At 57.4% G+C, this 16,225-nt stretch overlaps 3 protein-coding genes across 7 annotated transcripts in view; 1 reads left to right on the forward strand and 2 right to left on the reverse strand.

The window, feature by feature from the left end:
- KATNAL2 (katanin catalytic subunit A1 like 2) overlaps window positions 1–16,225 on the forward strand; it is a 495,511-nt gene that overhangs the window by 316,059 nt on the left and 163,227 nt on the right. The gene's annotated exons all lie outside the window — the stretch shown is intronic.
- LOC134760349 (elongin-A3-like) lies at window positions 8,578–10,293 on the reverse strand. Its single transcript, XM_063717027.1, has 2 exons — window positions 8,759–10,293; window positions 8,578–8,683 (listed from the first exon to the last, which is right to left on the reverse strand). The coding sequence occupies exons 1-2, from the start codon at window positions 10,291–10,293 to the stop codon at window positions 8,578–8,580; spliced, it is 1,641 nt and encodes a 546-aa protein (XP_063573097.1).
- On the reverse strand, window positions 14,324–16,174 carry LOC134760348 (elongin-A3-like). Its single transcript, XM_063717026.1, has one exon. The coding sequence runs from the start codon at window positions 16,172–16,174 to the stop codon at window positions 14,465–14,467; it is 1,710 nt and encodes a 569-aa protein (XP_063573096.1). The 3' UTR covers window positions 14,324–14,464.

Genomic DNA, 16,225 nt, shown 5'->3' on the forward strand with positions numbered 1-16,225 from the left:
ATATCGGCGCCACGGTTTGGGCAGCCGAGTTCCACTCTCACCTTTCAGTCCGAATGGGGAAAACACAACCATTTGAAGTATGAGGATTCGGGTGTTAAGCCTTTTCTGAGAATTACCCTCCGTGTTGTGTAGAGAAATAGGTAAATTTGCTGTGTTTCCAGACTTCCGGCTACCTCACGAAGAGGATCCTAGTGCAATACTGGCCATGCTTCCGGAGCTCCCAGAATGAGGATTGTTTTGTAAATAGGTGGGAAGAGAATTGAGCTGTCCTGGGTCAGTGTAGCAATGTTACAGCAGGATCCTTAGGTTGATGCTGAATTCTATTCTGGGGCAGGTTTATGTGTTGTGTGGGGGTTGTTTCCTTTCTGTCTTTTGGAGCGGGTGTGTCGCAGTGGGAGCAGGGATCTGCTGAGGTCTGTCTCGTTCTCCAGTAATGAATGAGTTTAACGGGTGCAGCCGCTGTTTTCAGTAGCACGCCAGTGGGGGCATCGATGAGCTATGAGGAGCTAGAGCTTGCTCGGATTGCTTCCTTGTGTTTGTGTTTTGAGTTGTGTTTGCTTGTTTCGTGCTTGTTCTCCATTTCGGCAGGGGAAACGATTTTCCAGGAAGGAAGGTTGTTGCCAGTGGAAAACAATTTGGTTCCGAGGGACTGGGGTTTCTGGCTGGGAGTGGGGAGGGGCTGCAGGGTGATCGGTGGCCACTCCACCTCCTCCAGAGAGAGCGTGTGGCTTCTCTGCCTTGGGGAGGATATTCTGCTCTCTTGTGAGTTTTGCAGGCCACCTGAGATTCTCTCTTGAATTGCTGTCAAGAAATAGGGACGGGCGTTGTCTCTGGCCCTTGCTGGGGAAGGTTTTCTGAGGTTTTGTTTTTCAATTTTGAGACGGAGTTTGGCTTCTGTTGTCCAGCCTGGAGCGCAGTGGTGGGATCTGGGCTCACCGCAAACCCCGCCTCCCGGGTTCAAGCGATTCTCCTGTCTCAGCCCCCTGAGTAGCTGGGATTACAGGCGCTCGCCAGCAAGCCCAACCGAGTTTCGTCTTTTTAGAAGAGACGGGATTTCCTCAGGTTGGTCAGGCTGGTCTGCAACTCCTGACCTCAGGTGGTCCGCCGGCCTCGACCTCCCAAAGCCACGGGAATACAGGCGCGAGTCACCGTGCCCGGACATGTCTGAGTTTTACGCGGTCGCTGACTGGATTATGTCCCCTTCCCCGGAACGGATGCTTTTCTGTCTTCCTTAAGGGTAGCATCTCTGTGGCACCCCGTTTCTGGCTCCTTCCGTGTTCTTCAGGCTTGAAGGCCTCCTTTGACGTGCACCGGCATCCACTCAGGTGCCTGCTTCCGGGAGCTTCCCAGCCCCCATGCTGCTGACAGCCCAGGGTACAGGACTTTGATCTCTTCTGCTGCCCTTGCTCGGTTTTGCCTTGCGGCTTATGTCTTTGTATTTCTCTCTCTACCCCTCACTGTCGGTAACGCCTAAGAACGAGGTTTACTTAATGGGGGGGGGGTGGGGGTGTGTGTGCGCGTGCGTGTTTGTGTGTGTGCGCGCGCGTGTGTGTGTGCGTTTGTGTGTGTGTCTTTGTTTGTGTGTATGTGTGTGTGTCGTATCTGGCACACGGACCTGTGACTACCAGCCCGCGTGAAGCCAACAAATGCCCTGAGTTAGAAGGCAAACGTTCACCAAAGCTTGCAGGAGCTGGTAGGAGGTGAAGTCAAGGTAGTTAACCCGGTCATCTCATGGGAATTAGAAACTCTGGTTGGCAGGTTTAGACTTCCTGATCGAGAACCTAAATAAGCTGATTAAGGTGTCGCCATTCTTTCACAGGGGTTCTGGGTGAAAAGATTGGGAATGACTCTAGTAAAAGTGTTTTGACTTAAGGAACGTACCAGTTGTTAGCATTTATGTATGAAAGCCAAGAGTTCCTTTCTTCAAACAAACAGCAGTTTTCTTTGTGGTGTGCTCTGGTTGTGTCATCCAGGCTGGAGTGCAGTGGAATGAGGAAGGGTCACCGCAACCTCCGCTTGCCCAGCTCAGGCGATCCTGCCACCTCAGCCCTTTAAGGAGCTGGGACCACAGGGGCCGTGCCACCACGCCGGGCTAATTTTGGTATCTTTTGTGGAGACGGGGCTTCTCCGTTTGGCCCAGCCTGGTCCCCACCTCCTGGGCTCAAGCGATCTGCTTTCCTCGGCCTCCCGGAGGAGGATGGCTCACGATTAGAGGATCATGCCCGGCCTTTTATCTAAAAGAAAACAACAACAGTAACAAGACATTTTGCGTAGTCGGAGTTATCAGTGTCAACTGATGGATTGAGAGTTTGTGTCTAAGAAGTCCCTGTGTGCTCCATGATTTCAGAAGAGAGAACAAACGGCAAAAGGGACTCTCACATCTCGTACCTGATTTATGATGGCAACTAGGGCGTTGTTTAAAAAACGGTCGGTGAACCACCAAAGCAGAGTTGATCCGAACGCGTTCATAATATCTTCTGAATTCTGAGGTGTCCTCCAAGCAGGGAGGCAGTGGCCGGGTGTGGGAGGCAAAAATCACAGGGCCAGCGCTTGACACCTGCAGAATTCAGAGGCTCAACTTTGCACCCAGCCAAGGGTGCTGGTGTCCATTGGAAGTTTCGTTCCCCAACCCGCGTTGACTTTGCATTGGTCCTCCTCCCCCCAGATTTTATGTGTCAGGCAAGTCCTGAGTTTATCGTCGGGAGAATCTTCTCTTGTAGTCTCGAACTGCCTTGGCCATCAGCGGGGCCACTTTCTTGGCAGCCTGTTTCCGGGTCTTGGCCGCGGGCGCCGCGTGCTCATTGCTGCTGCTCAGGCAGGGGTTGGCCCGCTTCTCAGGGAGCCCGTGAAGGACGTTGCTGCTGCTGCTGCTGCTGCTGCTGCTGCCGCCGCCGCCGCCGCCGCCGCCGCCGTCCCCGAGGCCGGAGGCAGCCTGGCTGCTTCCTGCGGGCTGGGGGGCTGGCTTGATCTCCCCGTTTCCGGGGTCAGCGGCTCCTGCAGACTTCTCTTCCCTCCTGGAAGCATCATAAGGCGTCTTGGCCACAGAGTTGAAACAGATCATCTTTGTCTGTCGGCCGCTGGGTTTGTTTTCAAGTGCAGATCGGATTTTCGTGGTCACTACTCGCAGCCGCTGCTCTCGGGCGTCGCTAAGCCGCAGGTACAGCTCCCGCCAAGACTCGTGCTCCTGCGGCTTTTCTCCCTTGAAGTCCTGGAGACAATGAATCCTCCATAATTCATCTGTCTCTCGAGCGAGTGCGTGGTTGTCTTTCTCTGTGCGATACAGCTGATCAGGCGTCCACCCTTCCGGAACGGGTTCAAGAACCGAGTAGGCGACCCCTCCCACGTCGCCGAGGGCGTCCGGATTGTTTCTAAGCACCGGGAGGCACTGCTGGCGCAGCGTCAGCACCTGGAGCTGGCAGGCAGGCCTGGAGCCCGAGTACACCTGCAGCCTAGCATTCACTCTGCGTCCAGGGAAAGCGGCTTCCTCCTGGAACGTTGGCGCGGAGAGTGCTTCTGGCTCTGCCTGGGAGGTCATGGCCTCAAAAGCGGACAGCAGATCGTAGTTGGCCTGCATCCAGGCCGCTGAGGGGTCCCAGAGCTCTGCGAAGAGAAGGCTGGGCACCGTTTTCGGCCCGGCGGAATCAGCGCCGGCCGCCTGCAGCCTCTCTGACTGGCTTTCCTGGACAGGAGGCGATTTGTGAGCCGAAGCCCAGCGGGACGATTTGCGCCCCTTGCTGTGGCTCGCCACCGCTTCCCCCTGAGGTTGGCCCTGGCAGCCCGGACCCGGCAGAGGCCCGCCCTGAGCGGCGTGAGCGTGGCCTCTTCCGGGTTGCTTCCCGGGCACAGCGGGCTCAGGGCCCTCGGGCGTCGGGAGGGGAGCGGTGCGCGTTGGAGGGTCCCGACGGGGGCCGGAATCAGCTGGGGCCATTCTGGGGCGCTTTCTCTCGGCTCTGGGCTCGCGACTGGGAGACCTCGGGTGAGGTCTCTGTTGTCCCGGAGGTGTTCTGCGTGCTGTCCGTCCGTGCTGAGGGCTGTGAGATGGGCTCCTGGGGGCCGTCGCGTTTTCTGGGAAGCCCCAGGCCGTTTCCTGGTCCTGGAGAGCCTCCCCGAGGCGCTGTCGGGAAGCGCTGTCCTCAGCGTCCTGTGGGTCAGGCCCGGTGTTTCGGTCCACAAGCACCAGCTTCTTCCACCGGGCCGCTAAGTCTCTGGCAAAGTCGCCCACGTGCTGGTGCTTCCGCAGGCGCTTCACCGTCTTTCTGATTCCAGTCTCCGCCAGGATGTCTGCCGTCATGGGCAGGGCGGAGAGTTTCTGCAAATATTTCTCCAGCTTTTTGGGGTTCGTCTTCGTGGCCAGACGCACCTGCAGCTTCTGCACTGCGCGCAGCGTAGTGGAGCCTGCCGCCATCTCAGCAGAGCTGTGCAGGCGTCGCTGTCCTCGCGTTCGCGGCTCTGTCCTCGGGGCGGCGGGACACGAAGTCTGGGGTGGCCGGTCCTCGCTGCCCGGTCGCCAGGCAGCGACCTCGGGATGTGGAGTCACAGCCTGGAGCGAGCTCGGTCCTCGGAGCAGTGGGCCACTGGTTCCGGGGCGCTGGTCCTCGCGGACCGCAGGCCTCGGGGCGTGGAGTCCCCACAACCTGGAGCGAGCTGGGTCCTCGGAGCAGCGGGCCACTTGGTCTGGAACGCCGGTCCTTGCAGACAGCTGAGCAGGCCCGCTTCTGTCCCTCGGGATGTGGAGCCGCAGCCTGGAGTGACCTCTGCGCTGCGCCGTCCGAGGCGGAATGCAGCTGGGCTGCCAGAGCCCGGCCTTATATAGCCAGCCCCGGGCCCACCCAGGACTCAAGCCCTGACCCCCTTGGGCCTTGGGCAGCCCCGCCCCAATACGAATTCATTCCGTCAGCCCAACGCAGCCAATCGGGACGGTCCACGCCAGGTGGACTGCTGTGCCCGGCAGGTTCATTAGGTTAATTGCAGCCTGGACACACCCCACTGAGTTCTACCGTTGGCCCTCCTTGTTCCCAGCCCCCGCATCTGTGGATTCCCAAAGACACAGACAGAATCCCCTTGGGAGTAAAAGCGAAAATAACAACACCGCAAGACAAAATCGTAGGAAGGAGAACCAACAGAGGAGGACAACTCTTTACCTGGGATTGCCGTCGTGTGAGGGGACTTGGAAACATTCGTAGAAAAGTGGGATTAAGGGAGAAAAATGAAAAAGGTGTATTTTACTTCTCGACCCCGTCTCCATCAACTTCGAGACCCTTCTGGAAGCAGTGTCTCCTCCCCGCCGTCCAGCCCATCCCTAAAGCCCCCCAGGGTCCTGGGAATGTAACTGTTTCCATGCAATCTTTCTTCCGTTGTTAACTGAAGAAAACTGGGTGCCCTTTACAGGTTTTCTAAGACAAGGAAACGAAAAGAAGTCAGCAGGCGCCAAATCAGGACGGTAAGGTGGACGCCTCGTGATTTCCCATGGCAAGTCTTGCCCAGCTGCCCTCGTTGGAAGAAAGGCATGAGCAGGAACGTTGTCGTGGTGGAGAAGAACTCTCTGGTGGGGACCTTCTCCGCTCCAGCTTTGGCTAACTCTCTGAAAAGGCTCTGCCAGTGAGCAGATGTGATCAGGGTTTGGCCCTCCAGAAAGCCAACGAGGAGAATCCCTCTGGCATCCCCCCCCAAACGGTGGCCATGACCTCCGCTCTTGACTGCTCCTCTGTGGCTTCGGCTGGAGCACTGCCACCTCTTGCTAGCCACGGCTTCGTGCTTGGTCTTCAGGATCCTGCCGGGTAGAGCCAGGTTTCATCTCCTGCTGCCAATCTTGGAAGAAATGCTTCAGGATCTTGCTCCCACCGGTTGTTTAAAATCTCCTCGGAAAGGCTTGCTCTGGCCTGCAGCTGATATCGGCGCCACGGTTTGGGCAGCCGAGTTCCACTCTCACCTTTCAGTCCGAATGGGGAAAACACAACCATTTGAAGTATGAGGATTCGGGTGTTAAGCCTTTTCTGAGAATTACCCTCCGTGTTGTGTAGAGAAATAGGTAAATTTGCTGTGTTTCCAGACTTCCGGCTACCTCACGAAGAGGATCCTAGTGCAATACTGGCCATGCTTCCGGAGCTCCCAGAATGAGGATTGTTTTGTAAATAGGTGGGAAGAGAATTGAGCTGTCCTGGGTCAGTGTAGCAATGTTACAGCAGGATCCTTAGGTTGATGCTGAATTCTATTCTGGGGCAGGTTTATGTGTTGTGTGGGGGTTGTTTCCTTTCTGTCTTTTGGAGCGGGTGTGTCGCAGTGGGAGCAGGGATCTGCTGAGGTCTGTCTCGTTCTCCAGTAATGAATGAGTTTAACGGGTGCAGCCGCTGTTTTCAGTAGCACGCCAGTGGGGGCATCGATGAGCTATGAGGAGCTAGAGCTTGCTCGGATTGCTTCCTTGTGTTTGTGTTTTGAGTTGTGTTTGCTTGTTTCGTGCTTGTTCTCCATTTCGGCAGGGGAAACGATTTTCCAGGAAGGAAGGTTGTTGCCAGTGGAAAACAATTTGGTTCCGAGGGACTGGGGTTTCTGGCTGGGAGTGGGGAGGGGCTGCAGGGTGATCGGTGGCCACTCCACCTCCTCCAGAGAGAGCGTGTGGCTTCTCTGCCTTGGGGAGGATATTCTGCTCTCTTGTGAGTTTTGCAGGCCACCTGAGATTCTCTCTTGAATTGCTGTCAAGAAATAGGGACGGGCGTTGTCTCTGGCCCTTGCTGGGGAAGGTTTTCTGAGGTTTTGTTTTTCAATTTTGAGACGGAGTTTGGCTTCTGTTGTCCAGCCTGGAGCGCAGTGGTGGGATCTGGGCTCACCGCAAACCCCGCCTCCCGGGTTCAAGCGATTCTCCTGTCTCAGCCCCCTGAGTAGCTGGGATTACAGGCGCTCGCCAGCAAGCCCAACCGAGTTTCGTCTTTTTAGAAGAGACGGGATTTCCTCAGGTTGGTCAGGCTGGTCTGCAACTCCTGACCTCAGGTGGTCCGCCGGCCTCGACCTCCCAAAGCCACGGGAATACAGGCGCGAGTCACCGTGCCCGGACATGTCTGAGTTTTACGCGGTCGCTGACTGGATTATGTCCCCTTCCCCGGAACGGATGCTTTTCTGTCTTCCTTAAGGGTAGCATCTCTGTGGCACCCCGTTTCTGGCTCCTTCCGTGTTCTTCAGGCTTGAAGGCCTCCTTTGACGTGCACCGGCATCCACTCAGGTGCCTGCTTCCGGGAGCTTCCCAGCCCCCATGCTGCTGACAGCCCAGGGTACAGGACTTTGATCTCTTCTGCTGCCCTTGCTCGGTTTTGCCTTGCGGCTTATGTCTTTGTATTTCTCTCTCTACCCCTCACTGTCGGTAACGCCTAAGAACGAGGTTTACTTAATGGGGGGGGGGGGGTGTGTGTGCGCGTGCGTGTTTGTGTGTGTGCGCGCGCGTGTGTGTGTGCGTTTGTGTGTGTGTCTTTGTTTGTGTGTATGTGTGTGTGTCGTATCTGGCACACGGACCTGTGACTACCAGCCCGCGTGAAGCCAACAAATGCCCTGAGTTAGAAGGCAAACGTTCACCAAAGCTTGCAGGAGCTGGTAGGAGGTGAAGTCAAGGTAGTTAACCCGGTCATCTCATGGGAATTAGAAACTCTGGTTGGCAGGTTTAGACTTCCTGATCGAGAACCTAAATAAGCTGATTAAGGTGTCGCCATTCTTTCACAGGGGTTCTGGGTGAAAAGATTGGGAATGACTCTAGTAAAAGTGTTTTGACTTAAGGAACGTACCAGTTGTTAGCATTTATGTATGAAAGCCAAGAGTTCCTTTCTTCAAACAAACAGCAGTTTTCTTTGAGGTGTGCTCTGGTTGTGTCATCCAGGCTGGAGTGCAGTGGAATGAGGAAGGGTCACCGCAACCTCCGCTTGCCCAGCTCAGGCGATCCTGCCACCTCAGCCCTTTAAGGAGCTGGGACCACAGGGGCCGTGCCACCACGCCGGGCTAATTTTGGTATCTTTTGTGGAGACGGGGCTTCTCCGTTTGGCCCAGCCTGGTCCCCACCTCCTGGGCTCAAGCGATCTGCTTTCCTCGGCCTCCCGGAGGAGGATGGCTCACGATTAGAGGATCATGCCCGGCCTTTTATCTAAAAGAAAACAACAACAGTAACAAGACATTTTGCGTAGTCGGAGTTATCAGTGTCAACTGATGGATTGAGAGTTTGTGTCTAAGAAGTCCCTGTGTGCTCCATGATTTCAGAAGAGAGAACAAACGGCAAAAGGGACTCTCACATCTCGTACCTGATTTATGATGGCAACTAGGGCGTTGTTTAAAAAACGGTCGGTGAACCACCAAAGCAGAGTTGATCCGAACGCGTTCATAATATCTTCTGAATTCTGAGGTGTCCTCCAAGCAGGGAGGCAGTGGCCGGGTGTGGGAGGCAAAAATCACAGGGCCAGCGCTTGACACCTGCAGAATTCAGAGGCTCAACTTTGCACCCAGCCAAGGGTGCTGGTGTCCATTGGAAGTTTCGTTCCCCAACCCGCGTTGACTTTGCATTGGTCCTCCTCCCCCCAGATTTTATGTGTCAGGCAAGTCCTGAGTTTATCGTCGGGAGAATCTTCTCTTGTAGTCTCGAACTGCCTTGGCCATCAGCGGGGCCACTTTCTTGGCAGCCTGTTTCCGGGTCTTGGCCGCGGGCGCCGCGTGCTCACTGCTGCTGCTCAGGCAGGGGTTGGCCCGCTTCTCAGGGAGCCCGTGAAGGACGTTGCTGCTGCTGCTGCTGCTGCTGCTGCTGCTGCCGCCGCCGCCGCCGCCGCCGCCGCCGTCCCCGAGGCCGGAGGCAGCCTGGCTGCTTCCTGCGGGCTGGGGGGCTGGCTTGATCTCCCCGTTTCCGGGGTCAGCGGCTCCTGCAGACTTCTCTTCCCTCCTGGAAGCATCATAAGGCGTCTTGGCCACAGAGTTGAAACAGATCATCTTTGTCTGTCGGCCGCTGGGTTTGTTTTCAAGTGCAGATCGGATTTTCGTGGTCACTACTCGCAGCCGCTGCTCTCGGGCGTCGCGAAGCCGCAGGTACAGCTCCCGCCAAGACTCGTGCTCCTGCGGCTTTTCTCCCTTGAAGTCCTGGAGACAATGAATCCTCCATAATTCATCTGTCTCTCGAGCGAGTGCGTGGTTGTCTTTCTCTGTGCGATACAGCTGATCAGGCGTCCACCCTTCCGGAACGGGTTCAAGAACCGAGTAGGCGACCCCTCCCACGTCGCCGAGGGCGTCCGGATTGTTTCTAAGCACCGGGAGGCACTGCTGGCGCAGCGTCAGCACCTGGAGCTGGCAGGCAGGCCTGGAGCCCGAGTACACCTGCAGCCTAGCATTCACTCTGCGTCCAGGGAAAGCGGCTTCCTCCTGGAACGTTGGCGCGGAGAGTGCTTCTGGCTCTGCCTGGGAGGTCATGGCCTCAAAAGCGGACAGCAGATCGTAGTTGGCCTGCATCCAGGCCGCTGAGGGGTCCCAGAGCTCTGCGAAGAGAAGGCTGGGCACCGTTTTCGGCCCGGCGGAATCAGCGCCGGCCGCCTGCAGCCTCTCTGACTGGCTTTCCTGGACAGGAGGCGATTTGTGAGCCGAAGCCCAGCGGGACGATTTGCGCCCCTTGCTGTGGCTCGCCACCGCTTCCCCCTGAGGTTGGCCCTGGCAGCCCGGACCCGGCAGAGGCCCGCCCTGAGCGGCGTGAGCGTGGCCTCTTCCGGGTTGCTTCCCGGGCACAGCGGGCTCAGGGCCCTCGGGCGTCGGGAGGGGAGCGGTGCGCGTTGGAGGGTCCCGACGGGGGCCGGAATCAGCTGGGGCCATTCTGGGGCGCTTTCTCTCGGCTCTAGGCTCGCGACTGGGAGACCTCGGGTGAGGTCTCTGTTGTCCCGGAGGTGTTCTGCGTGCTGTCCGTCCGTGCTGAGGGCTGTGAGATGGGCTCCTGGGGGCCGTCGCGTTTTCTGGGAAGCCCCAGGCCTTTTCCTGGTCCTGGAGAGCCTCCCCGAGGCGCTGTCGGGAAGCGCTGTCCTCAGCGTCCTGTGTGTCAGGCCCGGTGTTTCGGTCCGCAAGCACCAGCTTCTTCCACCGGGCCGCTAAGTCTCTGGCAAAGTCGCCCACGTGCTGGTGCTTCCGCAGGCGCTTCACCGTCTTTCTGATTCCAGTCTCCGCCAGGATGTCTGCCGTCATGGGCAGGGCGGAGAGTTTCTGCAAATATTTCTCCAGCTTTTTGGGGTTCGTCTTCGTGGCCAGACGCACCTGCAGCTTCTGCACTGCGCGCAGCGTTGTGGAGCCTGCCGCCATCTCAGCAGAGCTGTGCAGGCGTCGCTGTCCTCGCGTTCGCGGCTCTGTCCTCGGGGCGGCGGGACACGAAGTCTGGGGTGGCCGGTCCTCGCTGCCCGGTCGCCAGGCAGCGACCTCGGGATGTGGAGTCACAGCCTGGCGCGAGCTCGGTCCTCGGAGCAGTGGGCCACTGGTTCCGGGGCGCTGGTCCTCGCGGACCGCAGGCCTCGGGGCGTGGAGTCCCCACAACCTGGAGCGAGCTGGGTCCTCGGAGCAGCGGGCCACTTGGTCTGGAACGCCGGTCCTTGCAGACAGCTGAGCAGGCCCGCTTCTGTCCCTCGGGATGTGGAGCCGCAGCCTGGAGTGACCTCTGCGCTGCGCCGTCCGAGGCGGAATGCAGCTGGGCTGCCAGAGCCCGGCCTTATATAGCCAGCCCCGGGCCCACCCAGGACTCAAGCCCTGACCCCCTTGGGCCTTGGGCAGCCCCGCCCCAATACGAATTCATTCCGTCAGCCCAACGCAGCCAATCGGGACGGTCCACGCCAGGTGGACTGCTGTGCCCGGCAGGTTCATTAGGTTAATTGCAGCCTGGACACACCCCACTGAGTTCTACCGTTGGCCCTCCTTGTTCCCAGCCCCCGCATCTGTGGATTCCCAAAGACACAGACAGAATCCCCTTGGGAGTAAAAGCGAAAATAACAACACCGCAAGACAAAATCGTAGGAAGGAGAACCAACAGAGGAGGACAACTCTTTACCTGGGATTGCCGTCGTGTGAGGGGACTTGGAAACATTCGTAGAAAAGTGGGATTAAGGGAGAAAAATGAAAAAGGTGTATTTTACTTCTCGACCCCGTCTCCATCAACTTCGAGACCCTTCTGGAAGCAGTGTCTCCTCCCCGCCGTCCAGCCCATCCCTAAAGCCCCCCAGGGTCCTGGGAATGTAACTGTTTCCATGCAATCTTTCTTCCGTTGTTAACTGAAGAAAACTGGGTGCCCTTTACAGGTTTTCTAAGACAAGGAAACGAAAAGAAGTCAGCAGGCGCCAAATCAGGACGGTAAGGTGGACGCCTCGTGATTTCCCATGGCAAGTCTTGCCCAGCTGCCCTCGTTGGAAGAAAGGCATGAGCAGGAACGTTGTCGTGGTGGAGAAGAACTCTCTGGTGGGGACCTTCTCCGCTCCAGCTTTGGCTAACTCTCTGAAAAGGCTCTGCCAGTGAGCAGATGTGATCAGGGTTTGGCCCTCCAGAAAGCCAACGAGGAGAATCCCTCTGGCATCCCCCCCCAAACGGTGGCCATGACCTCCGCTCTTGACTGCTCCTCTGTGGCTTCGGCTGGAGCACTGCCACCTCTTGCTAGCCACGGCTTCGTGCTTGGTCTTCAGGATCCTGCCGGGTAGAGCCAGGTTTCATCTCCTGCTGCCAATCTTGGAAGAAATGCTTCAGGATCTTGCTCCCACCGGTTGTTTAAAATCTCCTCGGAAAGGCTTGCTCTGGCCTGCAGCTGATATCGGCGCCACGGTTTGGGCAGCCGAGTTCCACTCTCACCTTTCAGTCCGAATGGGGAAAACACAACCATTTGAAGTATGAGGATTCGGGTGTTAAGCCTTTTCTGAGAATTACCCTCCGTGTTGTGTAGAGAAATAGGTAAATTTGCTGTGTTTCCAGACTTCCGGCTACCTCACGAAGAGGATCCTAGTGCAATACTGGCCATGCTTCCGGAGCTCCCAGAATGAGGATTGTTTTGTAAATAGGTGGGAAGAGAATTGAGCTGTCCTGGGTCAGTGTAGCAATGTTACAGCAGGATCCTTAGGTTGATGCTGAATTCTATTCTGGGGCAGGTTTATGTGTTGTGTGGGGGTTGTTTCCTTTCTGTCTTTTGGAGCGGGTGTGTCGCAGTGGGAGCAGGGATCTGCTGAGGTCTGTCTCGTTCTCCAGTAATGAATGAGTTTAATGGGTGCAGCCGCTGTTTTCAGTAGCACGCCAGTGGGGGCATCGATGAGCTATGAGGAGCTAGAGCTTGCTCGGATTGCTTCCTTGTGTTTGTGTTTTGAGTTGTGTTTGCTTGTTTCGTGCTTGTTCTCCATTTCGGCAGGGGAAACGATTTTCCAGGAAGGAAGGTTGTTGCCAGTGGAAAACAATTTGGTTCCGAGGGACTGGGGTTTCTGGCTGGGAGTGGGGAGGGGCTGCAGGGTGATCGGTGGCCACTCCACCTCCTCCAGAGAGAGCGTGTGGCTTCTCTGCCTTGGGGAGGATATTCTGCTCTCTTGTGAGTTTTGCAGGCCACCTGAGATTCTCTCTTGAATTGCTGTCAAGAAATAGGGACGGGCGTTGTCTCTGGCCCTTGCTGGGGAAGGTTTTCTGAGGTTTTGTTTTTCAATTTTGAGACGGAGTTTGGCTTCTGTTGTCCAGCCTGGAGCGCAGTGGTGGGATCTGGGCTCACCGCAAACCCCGCCTCCCGGGTTCAAGCGATTCTCCTGTCTCAGCCCCCTGAGTAGCTGGGATTACAGGCGCTCGCCAGCAAGCCCAACCGAGTTTCGTCTTTTTAGAAGAGACGGGATTTCCTCAGGTTGGTCAGGCTGGTCTGCAACTCCTGACCTCAGGTGGTCCGCCGGCCTCGACCTCCCAAAGCCACGGGAATACAGGCGCGAGTCACCGTGCCCGGACATGTCTGAGTTTTACGCGGTCGCTGACTGGATTATGTCCCCTTCCCCGGAACGGATGCTTTTCTGTCTTCCTTAAGGGTAGCATCTCTGTGGCACCCCGTTTCTGGCTCCTTCCGTGTTCTTCAGGCTTGAAGGCCTCCTTTGACGTGCACCGGCATCCACTCAGGTGCCTGCTTCCAGGAGCTTCCCAGCCCCCATGCTGCTGACAGCCCAGGGTACAGGACTTTGATCTCTTCTGCTGCCCTTGCTCGGTTTTGCCTTGCGGCTTATGTCTTTGTATTTCTCTCTCTACCCCTCACTGTCGGTAACGCCTAAGAACGAGGTTTACTTAATGGGGGGGGGGGGTGTGTGTGCGCGTGCGTGTTTGTGTGTGTGCGCGCGCGTGTGTGTGTGCGTTTGTGTGTGTGTCTTTGTTTGTGTGTATGTGTGTGTGTCGTATCTGGCACACGGACCTGTGACTACCAGCCCGCGTGAAGCCAACAAATGCCCTGAGTTAGAAGGCAAACGTTCACCAAAGCTTGCAGGAGCTGGTAGGAGGTGAAGTCAAGGTAGTTAACCCGGTCATCTCATGGGAATTAGAAACTCTGGTTGGCAGGTTTAGACTTCCTGATCGAGAACCTAAATAAGCTGATTAAGGTGTCGCCATTCTTTCACAGGGGTTCTGGGTGAAAAGACTGGGAATGACTCTAGTAAAAGTGTTTTGACTTAAGGAACGTACCAGTTGTTAGCATTTATGTATGAAAGCCAAGAGTTCCTTTCTTCAAACAAACAGCAGTTTTCTTTGAGGTGTGCTCTGGTTGTGTCATCCAGGCTGGAGTGCAGTGGAATGAGGAAGGGTCACCGCAACCTCCGCTTGCCCAGCTCAGGCGATCCTGCCACCTCAGCCCTTTAAGGAGCTGGGACCACAGGGGCCGTGCCACCACGCCGGGCTAATTTTGGTATCTTTTGTGGAGACGGGGCTTCTCCGTTTGGCCCAGCCTGGTCCCCACCTCCTGGGCTCAAGCGATCTGCTTTCCTCGGCCTCCCGGAGGAGGATGGCTCACGATTAGAGGATCATGCCCGGCCTTTTATCTAAAAGAAAACAACAACAGTAACAAGACATTTTGCGTAGTCGGAGTTATCAGTGTCAACTGATGGATTGAGAGTTTGTGTCTAAGAAGTCCCTGTGTGCTCCATGATTTCAGAAGAGAGAACAAACGGCAAAAGGGACTCTCACATCTCGTACCTGATTTATGATGGCAACTAGGGCGTTGTTTAAAAAACGGTCGGTGAACCACCAAAGCAGAGTTGATCCGAACGCGTTCATAATATCTTCTGAATTCTGAGGTGTCCTCCAAGCAGGGAGGCAGTGGCCGGGTGTGGGAGGCAAAAATCACAGGGCCAGCGCTTGACACCTGCAGAATTCAGAGGCTCAACTTTGCACCCAGCCAAGGGTCCTGGTGTCCATTGGAAGTTTCGTTCCCCAACCCGCGTTGACTTTGCATTGGTCCTCCTCCCCCCAGATTTTATGTGTAAGGCAAGTCCTGAGTTTATCGTCGGGAGAATCTTCTCTTGTAGTCTCGAACTGCCTTGGCCATCAGCGGGGCCACTTTCTTGGCAGCCTGTTTCCGGGTCTTGGCCGCGGGCGCCGCGTGCTCATTGCTGCTGCTCAGGCAGGGGTTGGCCCGCTTCTCAGGGAGCCCGTGAAGGACGTTGCTGCTGCTGCTGCTGCTGCTGCTGCCGCCGCCGCCGCCGCCGCCGCCGCCGTCCCCGAGGCCGGAGGCAGCCTGGCTGCTTCCTGCGGGCTGGGGGGCTGGCTTGATCTCCCCGTTTCCGGGGTCAGCGGCTCCTGCAGACTTCTCTTCCCTCCTGGAAGCATCATAAGGCGTCTTGGCCACAGAGTTGAAACAGATCATCTTTGTCTGTCGGCCGCTGGGTTTGTTTTCAAGTGCAGATCGGATTTTCGTGGTCACTACTCGCAGCCGCTGCTCTCGGGCGTCGCGAAGCCGCAGGTACAGCTCCCGCCAAGACTCGTGCTCCTGCGGCTTTTCTCCCTTGAAGTCCTGGAGACAATGAATCCTCCATAATTCATCTGTCTCTCGAGCGAGTGCGTGGTTGTCTTTCTCTGTGCGATACAGCTGATCAGGCGTCCACCCTTCCGGAACGGGTTCAAGAACCGAGTAGGCGACCCCTCCCACGTCGCCGAGGGCGTCCGGATTGTTTCTAAGCACCGGGAGGCACTGCTGGCGCAGCGTCAGCACCTGGAGCTGGCAGGCAGGCCTGGAGCCCGAGTACACCTGCAGCCTAGCATTCACTCTGCGTCCAGGGAAAGCGGCTTCCTCCTGGAACGTTGGCGCGGAGAGTGCTTCTGGCTCTGCCTGGGAGGTCATGGCCTCAAAAGCGGACAGCAGATCGTAGTTGGCCTGCATCCAGGCCGCTGAGGGGTCCCAGAGCTCTGCGAAGAGAAGGCTGGGCACCGTTTTCGGCCCGGCGGAATCAGCGCCGGCCGCCTGCAGCCTCTCTGACTGGCTTTCCTGGACAGGAGGCGATTTGTGAGCCGAAGCCCAGCGGGACGATTTGCGCCCCTTGCTGTGGCTCGCCACCGCTTCCCCCTGAGGTTGGCCCTGGCAGCCCGGACCCGGCAGAGGCCCGCCCTGAGCGGCGTGAGCGTGGCCTCTTCCGGGTTGCTTCCCGGGCACAGCGGGCTCAGGGCCCTCGGGCGTCGGGAGGGGAGCGGTGCGCGTTGGAGGGTCCCGACGGGGGCCGGAATCAGCTGGGGCCATTCTGGGGCGCTTTCTCTCGGCTCTGGGCTCGCGACTGGGAGACCTCGGGTGAGGTCTCTGTTGTCCCGGAGGTGTTCTGCGTGCTGTCCGTCCGTGCTGAGGGCTGTGAGATGGGCTCCTGGGGGCCGTCGCGTTTTCTGGGAAGCCCCAGGCCTTTTCCTGGTCCTGGAGAGCCTCCCCGAGGCGCTGTCGGGAAGCGCTGTCCTCAGCGTCCTGTGGGTCAGGCCCGGTGTTTCGGTCCACAAGCACCAGCTTCTTCCACCGGGCCGCTAAGTCTCTGGCAAAGTCGCCCACGTGCTGGTGCTTCCGCAGGCGCTTCACCGTCTTTCTGATTCCAGTCTCCGCCAGGATGTCTGCCGTCATGGGCAGGGCGGAGAGTTTCTGCAAATATTTCTCCAGCTTTTTGGGGTTCGTCTTCGTGGCCAGACGCACCTGCAGCTTCTGCACTGCGCGCAGCGTAGTGGAGCCTGCCGCCATCTCAGCAGAGCTGTGCAGGCGTCGCTGTCCTCGCGTTCGCGGCTCTGTCCT

The sequence above is a fragment of the Pongo abelii genome, chromosome 17, assembly GCF_028885655.2.
Source record: "Pongo abelii isolate AG06213 chromosome 17, NHGRI_mPonAbe1-v2.0_pri, whole genome shotgun sequence".
NCBI classification, from domain to species: Eukaryota; Metazoa; Chordata; class Mammalia; order Primates; family Hominidae; genus Pongo; species Pongo abelii.